The following is a 20,573-nucleotide window of genomic DNA, read 5'->3' as shown; positions in this document are numbered from 1 at the left end:
GGACTCGTACAAGGATCAATAAGCAAGACAGAACAAGAGGTAACCGAAAGCCGGAAGGCAGAGAATGCCTAAATGGGGATAGGCACAGGATATCAGACAGAGGGTGGAAATAGGTCCGGAGATCTGGGGATCTGGAAGACAAGGTGGATACAGGACCAGAATACAAGAAGGTGGATATAGTCTGGAATCCGAGACGAGGTGAAGTCTGGATGTCTTGCTGGATGGAGTACGCATAGGGTGGACAGGATAGGGTTGTATGGATCAGGCTAGCAGCGAGGATCCGGAGGTCTGGAGCTCAGGGGTAAATCAGGAGCATAGTCAATCCTGCTGAGGTGTGGAGCACAGTGGGAGGGGATCCGGGAATGAGCTGGATATGAAGTGGGGTCTGGATGTAGGTCCGGAAGACGTGGGAATATGATGGAACGTGGGTCCAGATTGTGGGATATGACAGACTGGATGAATGAATGTATGCTCATTGCCTATGTACCTGTACCTATCTGGTACTAATATTTTCTGCACAACAGTTTACTGTGTCCATTGGCTTAGAACACTGGCACTGTGTGATCAATGGGCAGAGGAGCAGCTGCTGGTGAGTAGGGAAATGATATGGGTGGTTGATTTTTTTATTCACAAATCACAACAATGGGTCAGCTGAATGTAAGAGGCCAATGCAAACCAGAAGGTTGGTCATTGGTGCTATGTGGCCCGCCAGGCTTGAATTTATCTCTGACTCTCACAGCAAGCACAAGATAGCTTTGAAAGAACAAAGGGGGTGGCTAGGATGGCAGAGTGACAAGGATCTGTATAGAGCTACCACCACATTCAGGTGGTGGTGAGTGCCACAGTGGATTAGGCAATTGTATATATCCTTGTAATTCTGCATTTATTAAACCCAGCCTGTCCTTGCTCCAACCATCATGTCCCATTCCTCAACCCTATCAACACATGAAATTGCCAACTTTACTGTCTGGGATGCTACTAATGTCCTGGAGTATGCCACTTCTTGGTTTGTGGCCATCTGGATTGCCTGTGACCAAAGCCACATGCCCCAGTCAGTGGCCTACAAAGCCAGCTTTATCAAGCACCTTCAATGGGAGGCTGTCATATGCCATTCCGGACTCTCAACTCTCAATCTGCTTCTCTGGATATCTGGATCTGAGATCTGGATCTCAAATGATCTGATCTATCTTTATCTTCCTTCTGGAATCCAAACCCTATATCAGCACCCAACCCTATTTAGACTTCCCCTGTCTCTGGACTCTGGTTAACTGTCATATCCCATATGCCAGACATAGATCCCATCATATTCCCACGCTTTCCGGACCTGTTTCCGGACCCCATATCCAACTCATTCCTGGATCCCCTATCCTGTCCACCCTACACACATTCCATCCAGCAAGACATCCAGACTTTACCTCCTCTTGGATTCTGGACTACATCCACCACCTCACATATCTCAGTCCTGTTTCTGCCCTGCCTTCCAGATCCCCAGATCTCTGGACCTATTCCCACCCTCTATCCGAGATCCTGCGCCTATCCCCATTTAGGCATCTCCCCCTTTCCGGTTCTCAGTTATCTCTCTTTCCATCTTGCTGATTGATCCTTGTACTAGTTTCATCTCCGAGTTCATTTACTTATGTTCCGTCTTACTTACCAATGTGTTTCCACATGCTCGTACATAGCCTTACTCCTTTGCTTACCGATCCTCTCAGATAGCCTTTAGTATATAACCCCTGTACAACTACAGTAGAGTCCTCAGTCTGAATATCATCTTAGATCCTGTTCTACTTGCCAATCATCTTCCAGACTTCAGTCCGTCTGAGTCTTGTCCTTTTCCATAAGGCCTGGGGATGGACTCCCTAGGCTGGAATTCTGGACCTTCGGATTTGTCCCCTATGTCTCTGTCCCAAGTCTAGGGATTGCTTCCCTAGGCTAGAGTCTTGCCTTTCTGGCACTTACCCTCTTTCTGGACTTAGGTCCACTTCCTGTCCCTCCGACTCTACCTTAGGGTAGTCTACCTCTGTTTGCTTCTACATCAGACTTCGTCCAATGTAGCCCCTATTCCTTCCGGACCTCCGGACATCCTGTCCTTCAGACGTTCCGCCCTCTGTACCTTCAGATGTTCTGCCCTCTGTACCTTCAGACGTTCTGTCCTCCATACCTCCATGTCTGTCCTCCATACCTCCGGACCTCCTGTCCTCTGTACTCCGGACCTCCGGACTTCCTGTCCTCCTGTCCTCTGGACCTCCTATCCTTCCATCCTGTTTTCCTGTAGAAGTATTACCTTGCAGTGGGAACTCTCCCGAGCATTTCCTGCATTCCTCCGGAACTCTCCTGTGCTCCTCCGGACATTTCCCACACTCCTCCGGAAGTCCTCCAGACTTCGTCAGACCATCATCAGACTTCCTCTGAAATGAAGGGCACATACTTGGGTAAGGGGCACAGCGTACGAGCTGAGGCCAAGCCCCTCTGAGTCAGTCTCTCTCTCCCTTGAGCATGGTTCTTAACATTAACTATGTTTCCCTTCTGATTATTGATCTGTTACATACATTTCATTTCTGGTGTTCATTATTTGTGATCCATCCTACTTACTAATAGACTTTGCATATGCTTTGTACATAGCCTTTATGTTTGCTGATTGATTCCTATATGATACCTACAGTATATAAACCTCCTGTAACTCTCGGAAATACTCCAGTTTGAATATCATCTTAGTTCCTGCTCATTCCTGTGTCCTCTGGACTTGAGACAAGTCTCCTGACATATTCCGAGTCTTAGGATTGCATCCTAGACTACATTTCTGACTCTACCTTAAGGTAGTCTATCCTCTGTTAGTTTCTAGTCCAGACTTCATCCAGATTAGTCTTATCCACTTGCCCAGGTAATATCTGGATGTCCATTGGATTTATCTCACATTTCAGATCCGGACATCTGTTGTCCACCCTAGTCAAATCATGGAAACTCCGGATGACTGCTTTAGCCCCCGGAAATTAAGGGCACATACTCGGGAAAGGGGCACAGTGTATAAGCTGAGGCCAAGCCCTTGTGATCCAACCCCCTTGAGCATGTGACCTTAACAGAGGCAGATGTAAGTACTTCATCTATCAGTTGGTGTGTCAGTGGTATGTCATCACTAATATCTCCTTTAGCATTTTGTTTTCCCATACATCACAATCTGTATGATCCTGAACATCCACCCTACCATGGCCAACCTCCTCCACAGCATCCTTGGCCAATTTGGCCAACTGCAAACTGGGAACATCACTGCCAAGTAATTCTTTGATGAATTCTTTGTGCACTGCTCTCCTGTTAAGAACTGGTTTGCTCAAGGGAGAGAGAGACTGACTCAGAGGGGCTTGGCCTCAGTTTGTATGCTGTGCCCCTTACCTGAGTATGTGCAATTTCATATGAGGTCCAATGATGGTCCAATGAAGTCCAGAGGACTTCCAGAGGCTGGCTACTCTGGTAGAGTGCTAGAGGACTTCCGGAGGAGCATGGGAAACATCCAGAGAAGCATGGGAGAGTTCCAGAGGAATGCAGGAAGTGCTCAGGAGAGTTCCCACTGCAAAGTCATACTTCTACAGGAAACAGGATGGAAGGATAGGATGTCCAAAGGTATGGAAGGAATAGGGGCCACATTGGACTTTGTCTGATGTAGAAACAAATAGAGGTAGACTACCCTAAGGTAGAGTCAGAGGAACAGGGATTGGACCTAAGTCCAGAAAGAGAGTAAGTGCCAGAAAGGCAGAGCTCTGGCCTAGGGAATCAATCCCTAGGCCTGATGGATAGGACAGACTTAGGTGGACCAAAGTCCAAGAGAGGATTGGGCAAGTAGAGCAAAGTCTAAGATGATATTCAAACTGAGGAACTACAGGAGTATGTACAGGGGTTATATACTGGACAATATCTGAGGGGATCAGTAAGCAAAGGAGTAGGGCTATGTACAAGCACATGGAAACACATTAGTAAGTAAGACAGAACATAACTAAATGAACTCAGAGATGAAGACTCATACAAGGATTAATAAGCAAGACAGAATAAGAGGTAACCAAAAACCAGAAAGGCAGAGATGTCCAAATGGAGATAGGTGCAGGATGTTGGACAGAAGGTGGGAATAGGTCCAGAGTTAATATCCAGAGGTCCAGAGATCTGGGGATCTGGAAGATGAGGTGGATACAGGACTGGGATATGAGGAGGTGGATATAGTCCAGAATCCAAGATGAGGTGAAGTCCAAATGTCTTGCTGGATGGAGTATGCATAGGGTGGATGGGACAGGGGGGTATGGTTCAGGCTAGCAGTGGAGATCCAATGGTCCAGAGCTCAGGGGTAAATCTGGAGCAGAGTCAATCCTGCTGAGGTGTGGAGCACACAGTGGAAGGGGATCTGGGAATGAGTTGGATATGAAGTGGGGTCCAGACATAGGCTCAGAAGGTGTGGGAATATGATGGAATGTGGGTCTGGATTGTGGGATATGACATCTCCAAATGACCCTAAACTGAGGTCTACTCACAGAGTTGTACCTAATTACTCTCATGATTGGTGGAAGGATTGCTTTGACACCTTAGGATTACCACTGCCATTCTTGGATGTCAATGAGATCATGGACATGACCCATGACCACTTTGAACAACTGGTTGGTCATTTTCCTTAGATATCTCTTATGCTGGACTTCTACTTATGCTCATTTGTAGCCTATGGGAGCAATGCTTGTGCTGGGCCCTGTGGTCACTGGTCAAGTGGAAGGTGAACCCCTCCTCAATCAAATTATGGCAGTGAAGACCCACATCCAACATCTTGGCAAGTCACTGGAAAGTATGTTAAAAGAGAAGATCCAGAAGGCCACAGAGGCTGCAGCAACTATGTCCCAACTTGAGGGGCCTATGGATGAGCTGGAGCAAGCACTCTTGAACTCTGGCCAGTAATTTGTCAGCTGGTAGTATAACACTGGAGATGTATACAGCATTACCAAATGTGATTCAGTCATTGTGTATATAAGGCAATTATCACTGAGTGCTGTTCTTTCCTGATCATGACTTCAGTTCTGGCCGACCATGCATTGCATACCACATGCATCGCTAGTGACTTTGTGAAACAGCTGTTTGATTGTAATGTAGCTGGCAACTGACAGTCAATATTGCCTCCCTTGGCAATAGATGTGTTGACTATGTTTGCTTGTCAACAGTTGGCCCAGGTGCTTGCCAATGCCTATTCAAACCCAAGTAGGCCATTCCTATCATTCAGTTGGTGGTACCCTAACTCAATGCAGTCCAACTTGATATTGATATGATTCAGTACAATGTAGCCCTCCATAAATGCTCTAATGGAAGGGTTACAACACATGAAGATGCCCTGCTCAAAAAATTCCCTCATGGATCAGAACATTTGCTGGAGAAGCCCTTGGTCATTTTGGACTTGGCTGGCCATATTATCTTGTGGTACCTTCCAGGTGCCATCAGCCCTTGGATTCAAGTGAGCTAATTTATTATGACCTATCAGCCGACTAATTCACCGACCTCACAGGCTGAGATGGAAGAAGCTACTATTGGTATGGGCTCCCTTCTGAAGGAAAGCATGACCAGTGGTCCAGACACCCAGTGGAGAACATTCCTCAGAAATTTTCATGCTAGCGACCGACACAAATTGACCCCAGGATATATAAATTTAGCCCCTTGCTGGTTCCTGCAAGGCCAGGAGGTCAGTAATGCTTCTTCACTGGAATGCTGATGCTCATGTAGACATTCTAGCCACACAGTTTTCTACCAACTAATGGGTTCACCCCCAAGGTGTCAGCCACCCTGAAAGGGAAAGGTGGACCCAAGGTCATAATATCTATGCAGCACACAGCACTACTGGCCTTGGCAGCTCTTTGGGTGATGCATCCAAAATTGTATTGGGCTTCAGTCACCATGCAGATAAAACTTGCCCAATGGGCTGTAGAATGTGGCCTTGGTGATATGTGCACTTGCCTGCAATTTTGGGCCTTGGTATTCAATTGTGCATCTGTCATTTGTAACAGACAATGCCCTCTTCACTGAGACCCAAGTTCTACCCCTGAAGGGTTTGATATCATGACCAGTGTTGGCCATTATTGCAACGGGCTCATGACACTATCCAACCTTGGTATTCAGTTGTGATATAACTCAGGTGCTATGGTCAGCTGCTCTGGACACATTGTCAGGCATGGTGTCACATACACTGGTGATCACATTGTATGGGCTTGGTTCATGCATGACAGCCTTTACAATTTCATGGGAACACCTCAGCCATTGTACATGACTTACATTGATGTGGATTGGGATGCCTTGGTCTCAGCTTAGATAGTGCAGTAATTGTGTGATAATCACTGATGGTAGTATTTGGTATTTGACTGACTGACCAGTCTGCCCTATAGCATTCATGTATTCATTTACATTGGCCCATATGATAACATCAGTTCCATCTGCTGACCTGATAGCACAAGGGATTCATTTTCTTTGGCCCATATGATAATATGAGGTATTCAGGTTCATCAGCCCATACATTTGCATCAGCACCATCAGCCAACATGATGGCATCAGGAATTCATTTCCTTCAGCCAATACAATAATAACAGGTACCAGCCCACCCTATAACATCATGTATATATGTCCATTGGCCTATATAATAACATCAGTACCATCAGCCTATATGACTCCATCAGGTATTCATGTTCTCAGCCCATCTGATTGCATCGGGTATGCAGTGTCATTGGCCTATATGTTTACATCAGTGCCATTGGCCAACATGATGGTATCAGGCATTTATGTCCTTTGGCCCATATGATAAGATCAGTGCCATTGGCCAACATGATGGCATCAGGTGTTCATGTCCTTTGGCTCATATGATAAGATCAGTACCATTGGCTAACATGATGGCAATGGGTGTTCATTGCCTTCAGCCCATACAATAACATCAGGCATTAAGTTCTATTGGCCATGCCTGGGATATCCACCATATGGGCAGATGAACCTAAATACCTGATGCAATCATGTTGGCCAATAGAACTGATGCCATCATATGGGCCAATAGAACTCAATACCTGATGTTATTGTATGGGACGAAGGCAATGAACACCTGTTGCCATCATGTCGCCAATGGCACTGATCTTATCATATGGGCTGAAGGACATGAATGCCTAATGCCATCATGTCAGCCAATGGCACTGATGTAAGTGTATGGGCCAATGACACTGCATACCCAATGCAATCAGATAGGCTGAGAACATGAATACCTGATGGAGTCATATGGGCCAATGGTACTAACTACCTTGAGTATTAATGTCTATCAGCCCATATGATGGCCTCATACCCACAATTGCCAGACCAATGCACACAGGAAGTATATTATTTCCTAGGGTTGCTTGACCCTGTCACCCCCATCATCAGCCAATAGGTACACACAGTCACCATAGTACATGGGCCCAGCTGACAACATCACACCACCCATTTTACTGGCTATTGGCCGACATGTTAATGTTGAGCATCACCATGTATGGGCCGACCTGTCAAGATCACCTCTCAGCAAGCTGACCAGCTGAATGTTGGACACAGACATAGATATTCAGTCAGCTGACATCTGCTGACATGTGTGGAACAGCATATTTTCAACATCGGCTGCATGTATTATACAGACTATATGACTGAATGGGCTCCCCAAACACTATAGTAAGAGAGTCCATCAAGTGGTTGATAGTGCCTTGAAGATTCATTAGTGCAGTGGTGCTAGTGGCCTCCTTTACAACCTTCTTGCTTATGCTCACACATGACCTGCTACTGCCCTGGGTTGAAAGCTTGAGTTTCTTGTCTGATAGTGTATCTGACATCTGTGACACAGAGGTGGAAGCAGGAGGGGAGTGATCAAACAACATATCAGAATGAGAATGCTTTCCCAAGCTGGATGTTGATGAGAGAGGAGGAGCAGCTACAATGGAACTCAAGGCTACTGGGAGCCCAGTGTTAAGATGCAGTATGTTCCAAGTAATAGGTTCATGGGTGACCTCATCACCAATCCTATCAGTCATACTTGGACCAGCACTCTCTGAGGTGTTATTGGTAGAGGGACCTGCCAGTATGTCCTCTGAGCCTGTGGCAGTGATAACACTGGTACCACTAGGGGCTGCATCAGCTAATAGGTTATATGCTACCACCCCATGGGCAGCGCTGTCCTTTGTCAGAAGTTGCTCCATCTTAGCATAAAATCTCCAGCCATTTTTGAACTGTTTCATGCCTGCATTGGACTGTACTGAAAGTGAGCATCATGTGTGATGGTGTAATAATAATCATGTACCAGGTTGGTGATATAGGATGTCCAAGCACCTTCAGCAGCAGTGCCTTCAATGTTGGCACCAATCTGAGGGTCCCAGTGAACACCAGACTTGTGGCAGTATTTATTGATTTGATTGAAGGATCCCTTGAGCTAAGTTCAAAAGATCAGTTATGGGAGTGGCAGAAGGAAGGGGGGACGACACTCAGTGCAAGATGACTTACTGATGTAAACTTGTTTCTACAGTGCACTCCAGTTTTGATGGGGCCATGCATCCTGATATTCTTGGCTGTTATAGTACTAGCAGCTTTGTTGAACATCTCAATCTATTTGCAATAAGGTGATCTAGGAGGGCATTGACCTCTAGGTTGTTCCACTGTGCCTTCTCCTTTGATCTGCTGTTGCTATCACCTTGATCTTCTTGAGCAATCTGCATGATTTGGAATTGTGTACACAGTATTATAGCAGATACTGCAGCAAAGACCTGCTGTCATTGCAGGATATTAGTTGTACAGTCACTATTAGGAGTAAATGTAGTCATGGTTGGAAAGAAAGAGATTCCAAACTCCACTATCAGCTGCCTCTACATCAGCAAACTATTGATTTCATGACAATTCCCACACTTTTGACAATTTCACACAAGGTATCACATGTCCTCACAAGTCTCACAGACAACACAAACAAATGACTACAAGTCTGCCACAAGTGCACAGTAGCACAAGCGTACAAACGACACAAACTGTTACACACTGTAACATGCGAAAAGGATATAGTACCAGTATATACTACTAGCAGTGATTTTATATACATATATGTGCAGTGAGAGAACCAACTATTTACTATTATACTGCATGGTCTAATAGATTATTAATTGAGAACAGTAGTAGTAACTATGAAAGAAAAACACACTCACTGCTCATGTCATGCTTGAAGAGTAGCATACATTATGATGCCATTTTTCCTCTGGTGCTCTGAGTGCATGTGTCCAACATTGAGGTCAGCCAATAATAGATGCGTGTTTGCAGCTTCTGCCTGGTGGCAGCAGATATGGGTGAGTACTTGGTGTTGTTCCAAAAGGCAGTCAGCCAGGTGCTTTTGAGCTTGACACACTTTGCATTTGACCTGGGCTACCTCAAGTGTGAGGTCAGAGTTATCTTCTTCCAGTTGATCAAACAAGTAGTAGGGCTCAGCTGAGTCTTGTTCCTGCAGATAGCAGATATGAGTAACAAAGCAACACATTAGTATTGCAACTCACAAAATGCATTGCTAGTACAGGTAAGTTCTCTTCTTCTTCTGCCTCCTCCTTAACAGGGTACAATTGTGATGGAGAATGTGAAAGGCGTAGATACCTGGAATCACCCCAGGGTGACATGCCTTGAGTTGAAGAGGCATCAGAATTGCGGGAGTCAGAAGAAGAATAGCAGGAATGGTGAGAGGAAGGAGAATAGGTGTTTTTGGAAGAGGTGCAAGAAACATTTTTAGTATCAGGGAACATATGGATGCACAGGTAGTAGTGATATATAACATTATGATTGTATGGCTAGACTTAGAAGATTTTGCAAAAGTAGCGTGGGAACTTGCACATATCAATCAATATGTCAATACCTACATGTCCAAAGTGCAGAAAAGTATTCACCAGGGACTCCAGCATCACTCGCCATCTAAGCCAGCCTCAGACATCTTGTCACAGTTCTGTTTATGACATTGTTGACATCTTGGAGTTTGCAGAGGTAGCTCCACCACAATGATCCCTCAATCCACCTCAAACTAGTATGGGTCAGAGTCTTAATGTTGGTGTGACTTGCAATTTGATACTCTGGATGCCATGGATACCAACTTAGATGGAGAATTTCTTGATACAGTGGGAGACCTATCTCCAAGTAATGAGGAATGGTATGAGGGTGCAGCTAAGTGCTATTCTCAGGACAGTCTCACATTTCTGGATCTTTTTGATGCTGATGAGCATGCAGAATACAGGAAGGAGAACCTGTTTTACCCATTCGCATTGAGGGAAGAGTGGGAGGTTGCTGACTTCCTCCTGCATTCTGCCCTTAGCATGGCAGCAATCAACAAATTTTTGCAGCTCTCCATGGTATGTATCCTTTTTTTTCCTTTCACATTTTGATTGTGACATTACCTCACAGATAAAATGATTGAAGCTGTCCTTTAACAACACTAAAGATTTGCAAGGTTGGGCTGAAATGCTGCTGAAGGGACCAAGCTGGAAATGCCAAGTCATTCCCTCACTTCATGGCACAAAAAGTCCAATTCAACTATTCTGGAGGGATCCAGTTGAGTGTTTGGAGAGTCTCTTCAGTAACCCCCTCTTTCACGACCAACTTGACTTCATCCCTTGTCGTGTTTACAAGACTGCAGCATGGCTCCTGCATGTATATTCAGAATGGTTGACAGGTGATGCTGTTTGGAGCATCCAGGTACATGTTACGATGAACTTGCAATGTGCCTTATCTCACAAAACTGTAGGATCAACTGCCCCAAGGTGCAACAGTCCTTGGCACTGTGCTTTCATCTGACAAAACCAATATCACAATGATGACAGGTGCTAGGGTCGCACACCCACTTTTGCTAGGCCTTGTTAATATTTGTATGTGCACTTGCACTCAGCTCTCTTCCAAGGTGTTTATGCTCACAGCTCTCCTTTCCATCCCATAATACTTACACCCCAATCAATGAATGTGGGGTATGCTTGAAGATCGCCTCATCCATGAATGTCTTTCAATCATTCTACAACCCCTGATGAAAGCCACCGAACTTGGAATCATGATGTTTGACCCAGTAGGAAACATCCACCATTGTTTTACCCCCCTTGCAGCATACATTATCAATACCCCTGAGGCATGTATGCTTGCATGTGTGTGTGGTAAAACTTCTCCATTTACACTGCTGTCATATCTGCAGTTTGGGGACAACTTTCATCACCCCACATGTACATGTGAAATTACTCTTGAGCAACTTGCCAGCATTGATATTGATCCCAATGACCTGGAAGGCTTTTTTGCTGCATGTGCAGAATTCCAGCTAAATGGTGTCTTTGCACCTTTCTGGAAGGGCTGGCCATTGAGTGATCCTGCAATATTTCTTACACCAGAAGCTTTGCATCATTGGCATAAACAGTTTTACAATCATGACATGCAATGGTGTCTTGCAGTTCTCTGAGTGCTGGAATTTGATTTCCGATTCTCAATATTGCAACCTATCACAGGTTATCGCCACTTCCCCAACGGAATATCCAAACTGAAGCAGGTCATGGGCAGAGTCCATCATGATATACAGCACTACATTGTTGGACTGATCACTGGTACAGCCCCCTGTCAATTCATGCTTTAATGGATGTCCAATATTTGGTGCAGTCTCCTGAACCTGACAACAACTTACTTGCATCTTTAACAGATCACTTGCACTATTTCATGATAATACAGATGTTATCATGACACTAGGCGCTCAGATGGGTGCAAAGAGAGTGATTGACAATTGGCACATACATACCCAAGCTAGAGCTCATGCAGAGCATTACCACTAGCACATGCCAAGTTGGTGCCCTCATCCAGTGGTCTGCAGATGCAACTGAACATGTGCATGTCTCCGAAATCAAGGACCCGGCACAATGTACTAACAACAACAATTATGATCCTCAGATCTGTCATCACTTAGATTGAGAAGAGAAACTGCATCATTTTGCAGTTGCTACATCTCTCAAGAGCTCTCCCACAGATCCTGATCTTGAAGAACTCTGTGAGGATGAAGGAGATGAGGACAAGGACAAGGACAAGGAAGAAAATGGGGAGAATGATGAACCAATGAATCCATGAACCACACTCTTAGAGGAACTGAATCACATGTGTACCACTTCCAACTACTTCAGCAAAATAAGAATGTTAGCTGCTACAAGGCATGGAATTCCTCAGGCTCACCCTCCTCATACATTCCTTGCTGGCAGCACTGCCATTCATCTTAATTGTAACCCCACCTACACTGGCTTGAAAATTGATGAGGTTGCTGATCAATTTAACATCCTGTATCTGCAGCATGCTCTCTCAGACTTCTTTCAACATGATGCAAGGAATGGAGATGGAGTTTTTGGAGTGGGGGTTCCAAGAAGATCCCTCAAAGCTAGGATTTTATCCGCCCACTTGGCAAACATTCCTGCAGACAGCCAAGTTAGAGATGCAGTTGCAGGCTGTTCTAGCTACTCCAGTTCTGGAATCCCAGGAAGCCCTGAACCTTGCAAGAGAAGTCTTGGACACTGTGCTATGGACATACCATGAGAAGAAGATTAAACTCAAGAGAGGTATGTTCTCCCTACTCCACCATCTACCCTTCTCACCATTTGCAAGGCTACTTTCCGGAGTACAGAACACAGATGTGCTGGCTGGTACATTCTTTGTTTATTGATGGCTCATGTGCTCACTGATACCATGTCCATGAGCTTTGCAATGGTCTCTTTACATTTCACACAGAACTCAAGAAAATTGTCATCTCTATTGCCAAAAGGGCATACAATATCTTCCTGCAGGGCTCCACAATGTGAAAGGAGGAATGTCAAAGGCAGGTCACTGCAGCCACCACTAGGCTCCTCAAGAGTGGTGACTACCTCCAGCTCCCTGACTTGTCTGGTGTAGGTTGTGATTCCTAGTCATAGCATTGTTTAAAATTAATTTTTGCAGGGAAATTTCAAGAACTTCATGGCACAGGCTCTCAAGGACGCTTGTCTCAAATTCTACTACAGCAACAGTAAGAAAGCATCAAAGAACATGGACAAATTCCACCAAACAATCCCCATTAATGCAATGCTTCTTGTAGCAGCAGTGGTATGCTTACAATTCTTTATTTTTTCATCACTGATAGTTCGACAGTTGAAGGGCATTATCTCTGGCTTTCATGAGACTGGCACCGACAAGGTTCCTGAATTAACCACTGAGCAATGTAGGGCCCACTTTGTCAACTTACGGAAATCGATTGACACCCTACTTGATGTTCTGGAGCATCACAAAGAGCTTGAAGACATGTTGGAGCAATGGGCTAGGATTGGCATGGGGGACTTCAATGAGTATGCAGATGCAAGTGCGAGTGATGTGGAGGATGTTAATATCATACTTTAGTAGTGCTCTGATCAATATGCCATGTTTTTTTTCATTAGACAATCATTACCACAGTTTGGATCATGTTTACTGTGTGAAACTGGAATTAAATGTATCCTTTGTATAGACATTATGCATGCATGTACCTTAGCCGACCAAGGGTAGATATAGTTGATGTCATCTACAGTGTTGAGTTCTGAGCTGCTGAATTTGTTGTGAGATCGAGGACACTCATGACAATGACGCCAACTGCCTTCTTAAATTGAGTGTGGCAGAGGTGAATGTGGTGTGTAGTCTGAAGCATAGTTGTGAATGTAAAGAATATAATCACACACTGACACTGAAACTCACATAATCTACAAGCAGCTGTGCATATTGAGCCCACAAGTCACTAAGAAGGCATTCAGCCATATTGTTTTTACCAGTATAACCTTCATGATCAGCTGACTCAACAAGAGCTTCAAAGCCCAGTGTGTTGGTACCATGAGTTGCAAATGTGGTAGTCATATCAAAGACATTGTCAATGGTGAGATCAGTATCATCCTCCAAACTGAATGCAAACATGCACTGCCCTTGTTCATAACTTCCACGGACAACTTTGCAGATCTTCTCTGACTGCAGTTTGATTGAGATAAACAGAATATTCCCACAAAGGGTCACCTGCAGGTCCATGTCTGTCAACCACACAATTCCATTGAGGCTCACAGTATCTGAGGCACCTGAATTTGCCTCAGCTTCAGTAGGGGGCTTCTGCTCTGCATCATCAGCAAAGTGTGGCATCTAGTAGGCAACCAAAAAAGTGAGTGGGACAGTCAGCGAGCTTTGGATAGCTGACCTCATCCTGGAGTTTCTTCTCTTGTTGTGTACTCTGACTCTTGAACGTTAACTTGTGCTGGGTGAGTATGACAAGTGATATCACAATTGTAAGTTGTATGTACAATTTTATTAGCATGCTGTGCTTTGTGGAGCCCCATTGAGTCTTGCTTATCTTCTGGCTCACTGTCAAGCATCATATTGTGATTTTTCATGCTGCTATGGGTCCATTGCACTCCCTGTCCTGATTAGTGATCTAAGCCAATGCTACTAGTGATGTTTCTCACAAACTTCTTGGTGAAAATTTTCAACAGTGAGGTCTGCAAATTCTCTGTCCTCATCATCACTGTCTAGGCTATTTTGTCCATCACAGTCTTCACCATCTTCAGCTAAGTCTCCAAGGTCTGATTTGGTAGTGTCATCCCTGGCCTTGGGAGTACTGAGTGGGTGCTTGTTCAAATTGCTGACTTGGAGTGGATTTGGTGCAGGATGAGCCCTGCCTGTAAATTTTGAGTTGTTATTGTTCCATGGGATTACTGATCATTGGCTCACTTAGCTTAGGCGTTAACTTGACTTTCTTTACTTCACACTGATGCAGTGGTCCCAATGGTTGGACTTTGCCCTCATTCAATGATTTCTGGGCTATGTTCAAGGTAAATATAATTATGGCTCCAAGTGTACATTCTGGTCTGACCTTCAAGTTCTGTCACACAGACACTATTAGCATGCTTGCATTTGACTCACGTGTGTTTCATAGGGTGATCTGGGAATGTCTGAGTATGTATCTCATTGCCACTATGAATTGGTACTGACCAGGTCTGGTTAGTGCTGCAGTTTTGGCTACTCGAGTCACTGTTAAAATTTTTCATCAGTGCTAATTTGACACAGAAAGGATATACCCTCATGTCATCCTACACTGGGCTCATCTGACTCTATGTTGTCAGCTGTATTTGCTATGACAACATTTTCAAGTTGGGCCTGCATTCTGGCCTTGTGGTTTTCCCTCCACTGTGCGGTGGCAGCATCAGGTTTTGACTGCTTTTGTGGGGCCATCTTTGTTACAAACTCAGATAGAGTGTTGTTCCAATAAAGGAATCAAGGATCAAGGTTGATCAAGGACTAAGCCTTATCAAGTCAATGCCTCCCTCAGGAGCGATCGTCTAGACTCCCACAGGATCTAGAGTTCAAATGGGACAATGGCTAGCCTCCTTCCCAAGGAGCTAGAGTTCAAGTGTCAAAGAGAACCAAGTAGATTCAAGTTAGAGAAAATACAAGTGGTAACTAGAGTTTATATACGTAAAGGAATCATGCACAGACCAAGCTGGGCAAAGGGTAACTAGTACTAGAAATGGAAGGTTCATGGGAAAACAAGGTATGAGTCAGAGATAAAGGAGACCATGAGGAAACAGCACAGTGAAAAGGAAGCATTAGAAGTACAGCCATATAGGAGTCCACAGTGTTGATGGGAAAAAGAGTGGGGCACTGTAACAATCTTGGTTCAAGTGAATGTTGATGGAGGTGAGAAGGGCAAAAATGCTATGGGCTAGCTGGAAAGTTCAAGAGCCAACCAGGGTCACAGTGTTGAACCTTGTGGGTCTGTTGAACCTTGGTGGCCATAACATTCCCTCAGCCTTTTCCTTTTCAGTTTACATTTGAACAATTTCCCTCTGTTTTGTACCCCATTTCTTACTAGTAGCGCAACATGGTGTTTCAATGTGCAGGCTGTCATGAATATTTCACTCGAAGGGGGTCATATCTTCAACACCTCCACAAATCCTCTGATTCATGCTGTCAGCATGAGTGCAAGAGACTTGATGATTCAGTCCACTGCCAACCCATACGCAGAGACACACCCCATGCCTTGCACAACAGTGCACCCACACAGGCCACACCTGACATCACACCAGATCCTCAGCCATTTGGTGGGGATTATTTTGGTGATGACTACGGAGAAGAAGATTTTCCCTTTGTAAATGATGAAGAACCCATCCATGTTGATGTTCACCATGATGGGGGTGTGGCTGAGGAAGATGAGAATGCACCGGAGAGCAATGATGAGGACATTGAAGTCAGCAATGTAGACATAGGTTGGGAGCCACTATGAGACACATCACAACACATCATGGAGTCGCCACTGACTTCAGATTCTCAACCTTTTCAGCACACAGGGTTGGACCAAGACAAACATGAGCAGCTTTGTAATGCTCCAGTCACTATCAAACATTTCAGGGGTGAAGCTGGTGCTCCATTGCACAACATGCCTCAAGTGAAGAGATCCGAGTACACAAATTACTCAGCCAATGTGGAGGGAAGCGCAGACAATCTATGGGCACCATTTAATTCCCAGATAGATTGGGAAGTTGCACACTGGGCAAAAGTATGAGGGCTGGGATCAACTGCATTCACTGATCTCCTAGCAATTGAGGGTGTATGTATAATAAATTGATGTCACATTTTAACATGGAGGCTGACATGTGACATTACATCAGGTCCATGAAGCACTTGGTCTGTCATACAAGAACTCAGTTTAACTCAACAAGATTGTTGATACCAAAATTCCGTCACACCGACCTGCTTTCACTCACCACAAAGCCTGTGTAGGAGGCAAAACATATGACTTATTCTCCTGAGATATACTGGAGTGTGTTCAAGCTCTGTATGGTGACCCCGAGCATGCACAATACCTGTCTTTCACACCAGAGAGACACTATGTGGATGCAGACAAAACTCAGTGTCTGTATCACAATATGTGTACAGGTGAACGGTGGTGGGCAACCCAAGTATGCATTCTATTTGTATCATGCTCAGTCACTGGCTCATGTTTAACTGTAGGAAGTTGTGGAACAATCAAAACCAGGGGCGACAATAATTCCCATCATCATCTCATCAGACAAGATACAGATCATGCTGTTCCAAAACAAGACTGCATATCCCGTTTATCTTACCATTGGTAATTTACCGAAGTGCATCCAACACAAACCCTCCTGCCAAGGTCAAATTCTCCTGGCATATCTGCCAACAACATGTCTCATGCAAATTGCCAACAAAGCTTCACACCATCATACCTTGGTGAACCTCTTTCATGCATGCATGTCACGCATCATACAGCCTTTGAAGTTAGCTGGTGTGGATGGCATTGTGATGATGAGTGGCGATGGCATCACATGACACTGTCATCCAATCTTTGCAGCTTTTATCAGGGATTACCCTGAGCAGTGTCTTGTCACAGGGACAATGAACAGAGACTGTCCTGTCTGTACCTGCCCCCACAATGAGCTTGGCAAACACCCCTCTCAACACAAACTACGTGATCTCGATGCAATTTTGGATGCACTCGAACTTCTCAGATCCCCACAATATACTCAAGCCTGTCACAGTGTTCAAATCAAACCACTTCAACATCCCTTCTGGAAAGACCTCCTGTATCTCAATATCTTCCAATCTATCACACCCGACATTTTGCATCAACTTTACCAAGGGGTAATGAAGCACATGATCAGCTGGATTACTGAGATTGTTGGCACTGCAGAGGTAGATGCATGAGTTCATCACCTTCCACCCAATCATTCCATGCACACTTTCCAGAAAGGGATCACAACATTGAGCCAAGTCAGCGGTACAGAGCACAAGCAAATGTCACACTTCTTACTTGGCCTCATCATTGATGTGCGGCTGCCAGGGAATGCTTCTCTGTCAAGACTAGTGCACACGACTCAATCCCTTCTAGATTTCCTTTACCTTGCCCAATTCCCCATTCACTCTGATTCATCAATTGATGCGCTTGAAACAGTGCTGGACAAATTCCACACAAATAAAGGTGTCTTTGAGGAGCTTAGCATCTGCAGTAACTTCAACATCCCAAAGCTCCACTTTCTTCAGCACTACACTGAATTAATCAAGCTGTTTGGCTGTTAAGGTCATACTCAAAGGATAACTGGATCCAAAGGGCTTCGGCCTCAGTTCATGCATTGTGCCCCTTACCCGAGTATTGCCCCTTATTTCAGGAAGGCAAGACTAACGCATCCAGAAGGTCGGACAAGTAGCATAATGGATCCAGATGACTTCTGGATGAGGGATAAGTATTGTAGGGCTAATCTGGACGAGTCCAGGCTAGAAACTAATGGTAATGGACTGTTGGAGACAGAGGCAGATACGGATAGACTATAGGAATCAATCCTAAGTCTCGGAGGGTGATGAGAGTAGAGGTACTCAAGTCCAGAGGACAGGAATGAGTAGAACTAAGATGATATTCAAACTGAGGTACTACAGAAAGTTACAGGAGGTTATATACTATAGGTATCTAACAGAATGATCAATCAGCAGAGTCCAAGGCTATGTACAAAGCATGTGGATAGTCTATTGGTAAGTAGAAATGGATCACAAATCATGAAATGGAAATGAAACATAGGTAATGGACCAGGGAGCAGGACGGATATACAGATAACTGAAATACTGGAGTTAGGGGGTTACTGAAAGGAGACGAGCGCTGGTTGTGGATTTGGATGAGTTGTGGACCAGACTGGACGAGTGGACAGATTGAATGACGAGATGTTGGAGGGAGATAAGATGTGGATAGGATCAGAGATAAGATGTGGATCTGAGATGAGATAAGGGTCAGATCTGAGATCTGGATATGCAGATATGACATTGGCATGATGGACAATTTCAATATGGAGGCCACTGAGAGGCTTCATATTGACTTCATGAAAGATGCTTATGCTGCCACCAATCACAAGGACGAGTTTTGGCAGATGATGAAGTGGCTTGAACACAAGGAGAAGGTCTTACAGCATGCAAATTTTGTTGTATGGTGCCACAATTTGAGCACGACCAACACAGATGTCATTGCAGCTTCTCCTGCCATCCACTGGCAACCTCCAGACCTCGCATGTCTCTTTTGCATCAAGATGACCTGTCACCCATCATGCAAGTTGGTTCCATTCTGTTAAGGTCGTGTGCTCAAGGGGGTCGGATCACAAGGGCTTGGCCTCAGCTTGTACGCTGTGCCCCTTTCCTGAGTATGTGCCCTTAATTTCTGGGGGCTAGAACAGTCATCCAGAGTTTCCGGGATTTGACTGGGGCGGATAACGGACATCCGGATCTGAAACATGAGATAAATCTGATGGACGTCCGGATGTTACCTGGGCAAGTGGATAAGACTAATCCAGATGAAGTCCGGACTAGAAACTAACAGAGGATGGACTACCCTTAAGGTAGAGTCGGAAATATAGTCTAGGATGCAATCCTAAGACTCGGAATATGACAAGAGACTTATCTCAAGTCCGGAGGACACAGGAATGAGCAGGAACTAAGATGATATTCGAACTGGAGTATTTCCAAGAGTTACAGGAGGTTTATATACTGTAGGTATCATATAGGAATCAGTCAGCAAACATAAAGGCTATGTACGAAGCATATGCAAAGTCTATTAGTAAGTAGGATGGATCACAAATAATGAACACCAGAAATGAAATGTATGTAATGGATCAATAATCAAAAGGGAAACATGGTTAACCGGAGTCCGGAGACTGGGGCAGTCTAAATGGAGTTGGGCGCTGATATAGGGTTTGGATTCTGGAAGGGAGATAAAGATAGATCAGATCATTTGAGATCCGGATCTCGGATCCAGACATCCGGAGAAGCAGATTTAGAGTTGAGAGTCCGGAATGGCATATGACACATTCCGAGAACTCACTTCTTTGGTTTCACATGGCACCACTCATTTCATTCCAGCGCTGGCAAGATTTATTGTCCTTTATAATCACCCAGCACTGTCCTCCCAGCAAATTGAGGATTGTGCAGTCAACATTCATTTACCCTGCGACTCTGTGGCCATCTTCCACTGAATCAAGTTCTGGAATGATGAGATACATGCGACCGCTGAAACACTCGACTCCATACATGCACAACCAGCAGTGAAGAACAACAAAGGTCATGTTGTCAAATGTGCTCACTTTGATACATGCCTTATACAAATACACAATCCTGATACACCTCCCACATCTATACAAGGTGAGACTTTTTTTGAGTTCACTGGATCTGTTACGGCGAACTAGGATGGGCGCGGCAATAGATACTCGATAAGAGTAACATCTAGAGCCGGATCTAGACCTCGCAAATGCAAGGCTTCTTAAGACAAGTTAGAGAGAGTGTCTCCGACTTGAATATCGATATCGGACACTTAGGATTGGAGGTCCTAAGCAAAGGATGTTTCTGGGTAGAACCTAGTAGATTAAAGTGAAGTCTATCTAAGTACATGACCGGGTTTATATAGACGTAGATACGTTTAGGGCTGGTACATATTCATCATCAAGACGAGTCAGAGATACGTCATCGAGGCGAGTCAGAGATAAGGTCTACGTCATAGGGGTGAGTCATCT

General features: G+C 44.7%; 7 protein-coding genes across 7 annotated transcripts; 5 read left to right on the top strand and 2 right to left on the bottom strand.

Moving 5' to 3' along the window:
- Window positions 1-481: 481 nt before the first annotated feature.
- Window positions 482-655, top strand: BJ212DRAFT_1283782 (uncharacterized protein; the record flags this gene model as incomplete). Its single annotated transcript, XM_041331779.1, has 1 exon — window positions 482-655. One exon carries the CDS (start codon window positions 482-484, stop codon window positions 653-655), a length of 174 nt encoding a protein of 57 aa, XP_041187185.1.
- Window positions 656-5,165: 4,510 nt separating this feature from the next.
- On the top strand, window positions 5,166-6,073 carry BJ212DRAFT_1486445 (uncharacterized protein; the record flags this gene model as incomplete). The annotated part of the gene is made up of 5 exons (XM_041341119.1): window positions 5,166-5,220; window positions 5,268-5,470; window positions 5,522-5,695; window positions 5,746-5,950; window positions 6,018-6,073. 5 exons carry the CDS (start codon window positions 5,166-5,168, stop codon window positions 6,071-6,073), a joined length of 693 nt encoding a protein of 230 aa, XP_041187184.1.
- Window positions 6,074-7,369: 1,296 nt separating this feature from the next.
- BJ212DRAFT_1304109 (uncharacterized protein) lies at window positions 7,370-8,717 on the bottom strand (the record flags this gene model as incomplete). The annotated part of the gene is made up of 5 exons (XM_041333548.1): window positions 7,370-7,473; window positions 7,652-8,255; window positions 8,306-8,434; window positions 8,506-8,607; window positions 8,643-8,717. The coding sequence occupies 5 exons, from the start codon at window positions 8,715-8,717 to the stop codon at window positions 7,370-7,372; spliced, it is 1,014 nt and encodes a 337-aa protein (XP_041187183.1).
- Window positions 8,718-10,256: 1,539 nt separating this feature from the next.
- BJ212DRAFT_1210268 (uncharacterized protein) lies at window positions 10,257-10,948 on the top strand (the record flags this gene model as incomplete). Its single annotated transcript, XM_041329218.1, has 3 exons — window positions 10,257-10,373; window positions 10,441-10,716; window positions 10,766-10,948. Coding segments are annotated over 3 exons (576 nt in total), but the record flags the coding sequence as incomplete, so codon positions are not given.
- Window positions 10,949-12,352: 1,404 nt separating this feature from the next.
- BJ212DRAFT_1304107 (uncharacterized protein) lies at window positions 12,353-13,401 on the top strand (the record flags this gene model as incomplete). The annotated part of the gene is made up of 5 exons (XM_041333547.1): window positions 12,353-12,590; window positions 12,760-12,826; window positions 12,872-12,917; window positions 12,967-13,110; window positions 13,156-13,401. 5 exons carry the CDS (start codon window positions 12,353-12,355, stop codon window positions 13,399-13,401), a joined length of 741 nt encoding a protein of 246 aa, XP_041187181.1.
- A 160-nt stretch (window positions 13,402-13,561) lies between these two features.
- On the bottom strand, window positions 13,562-15,246 carry BJ212DRAFT_1304106 (uncharacterized protein; the record flags this gene model as incomplete). Its single annotated transcript, XM_041333546.1, has 10 exons — window positions 13,562-13,675; window positions 13,732-13,995; window positions 14,086-14,160; window positions 14,216-14,379; window positions 14,481-14,693; window positions 14,746-14,835; window positions 14,888-14,910; window positions 14,938-14,956; window positions 15,007-15,045; window positions 15,111-15,246. 10 exons carry the CDS (start codon window positions 15,244-15,246, stop codon window positions 13,562-13,564), a joined length of 1,137 nt encoding a protein of 378 aa, XP_041187180.1.
- A 480-nt stretch (window positions 15,247-15,726) lies between these two features.
- BJ212DRAFT_1304105 (uncharacterized protein) lies at window positions 15,727-17,736 on the top strand (the record flags this gene model as incomplete). The annotated part of the gene is made up of 8 exons (XM_041333545.1): window positions 15,727-15,787; window positions 15,915-16,261; window positions 16,355-16,570; window positions 16,683-16,698; window positions 16,846-16,926; window positions 16,951-16,973; window positions 17,026-17,317; window positions 17,384-17,736. 8 exons carry the CDS (start codon window positions 15,727-15,729, stop codon window positions 17,734-17,736), a joined length of 1,389 nt encoding a protein of 462 aa, XP_041187179.1.
- Between the last annotated feature and the right edge of the window lie 2,837 nt (window positions 17,737-20,573).

This window comes from Suillus subaureus (assembly GCF_016647635.1).
Source record: "Suillus subaureus strain MN1 chromosome Unknown BJ212scaffold_54, whole genome shotgun sequence".
In the NCBI taxonomy this organism is placed as follows: Eukaryota; Fungi; Basidiomycota; class Agaricomycetes; order Boletales; family Suillaceae; genus Suillus; species Suillus subaureus.
Note: the sequence above shows the minus strand (reverse complement) of the source record. Positions and strands in the feature narration are given on the sequence as shown.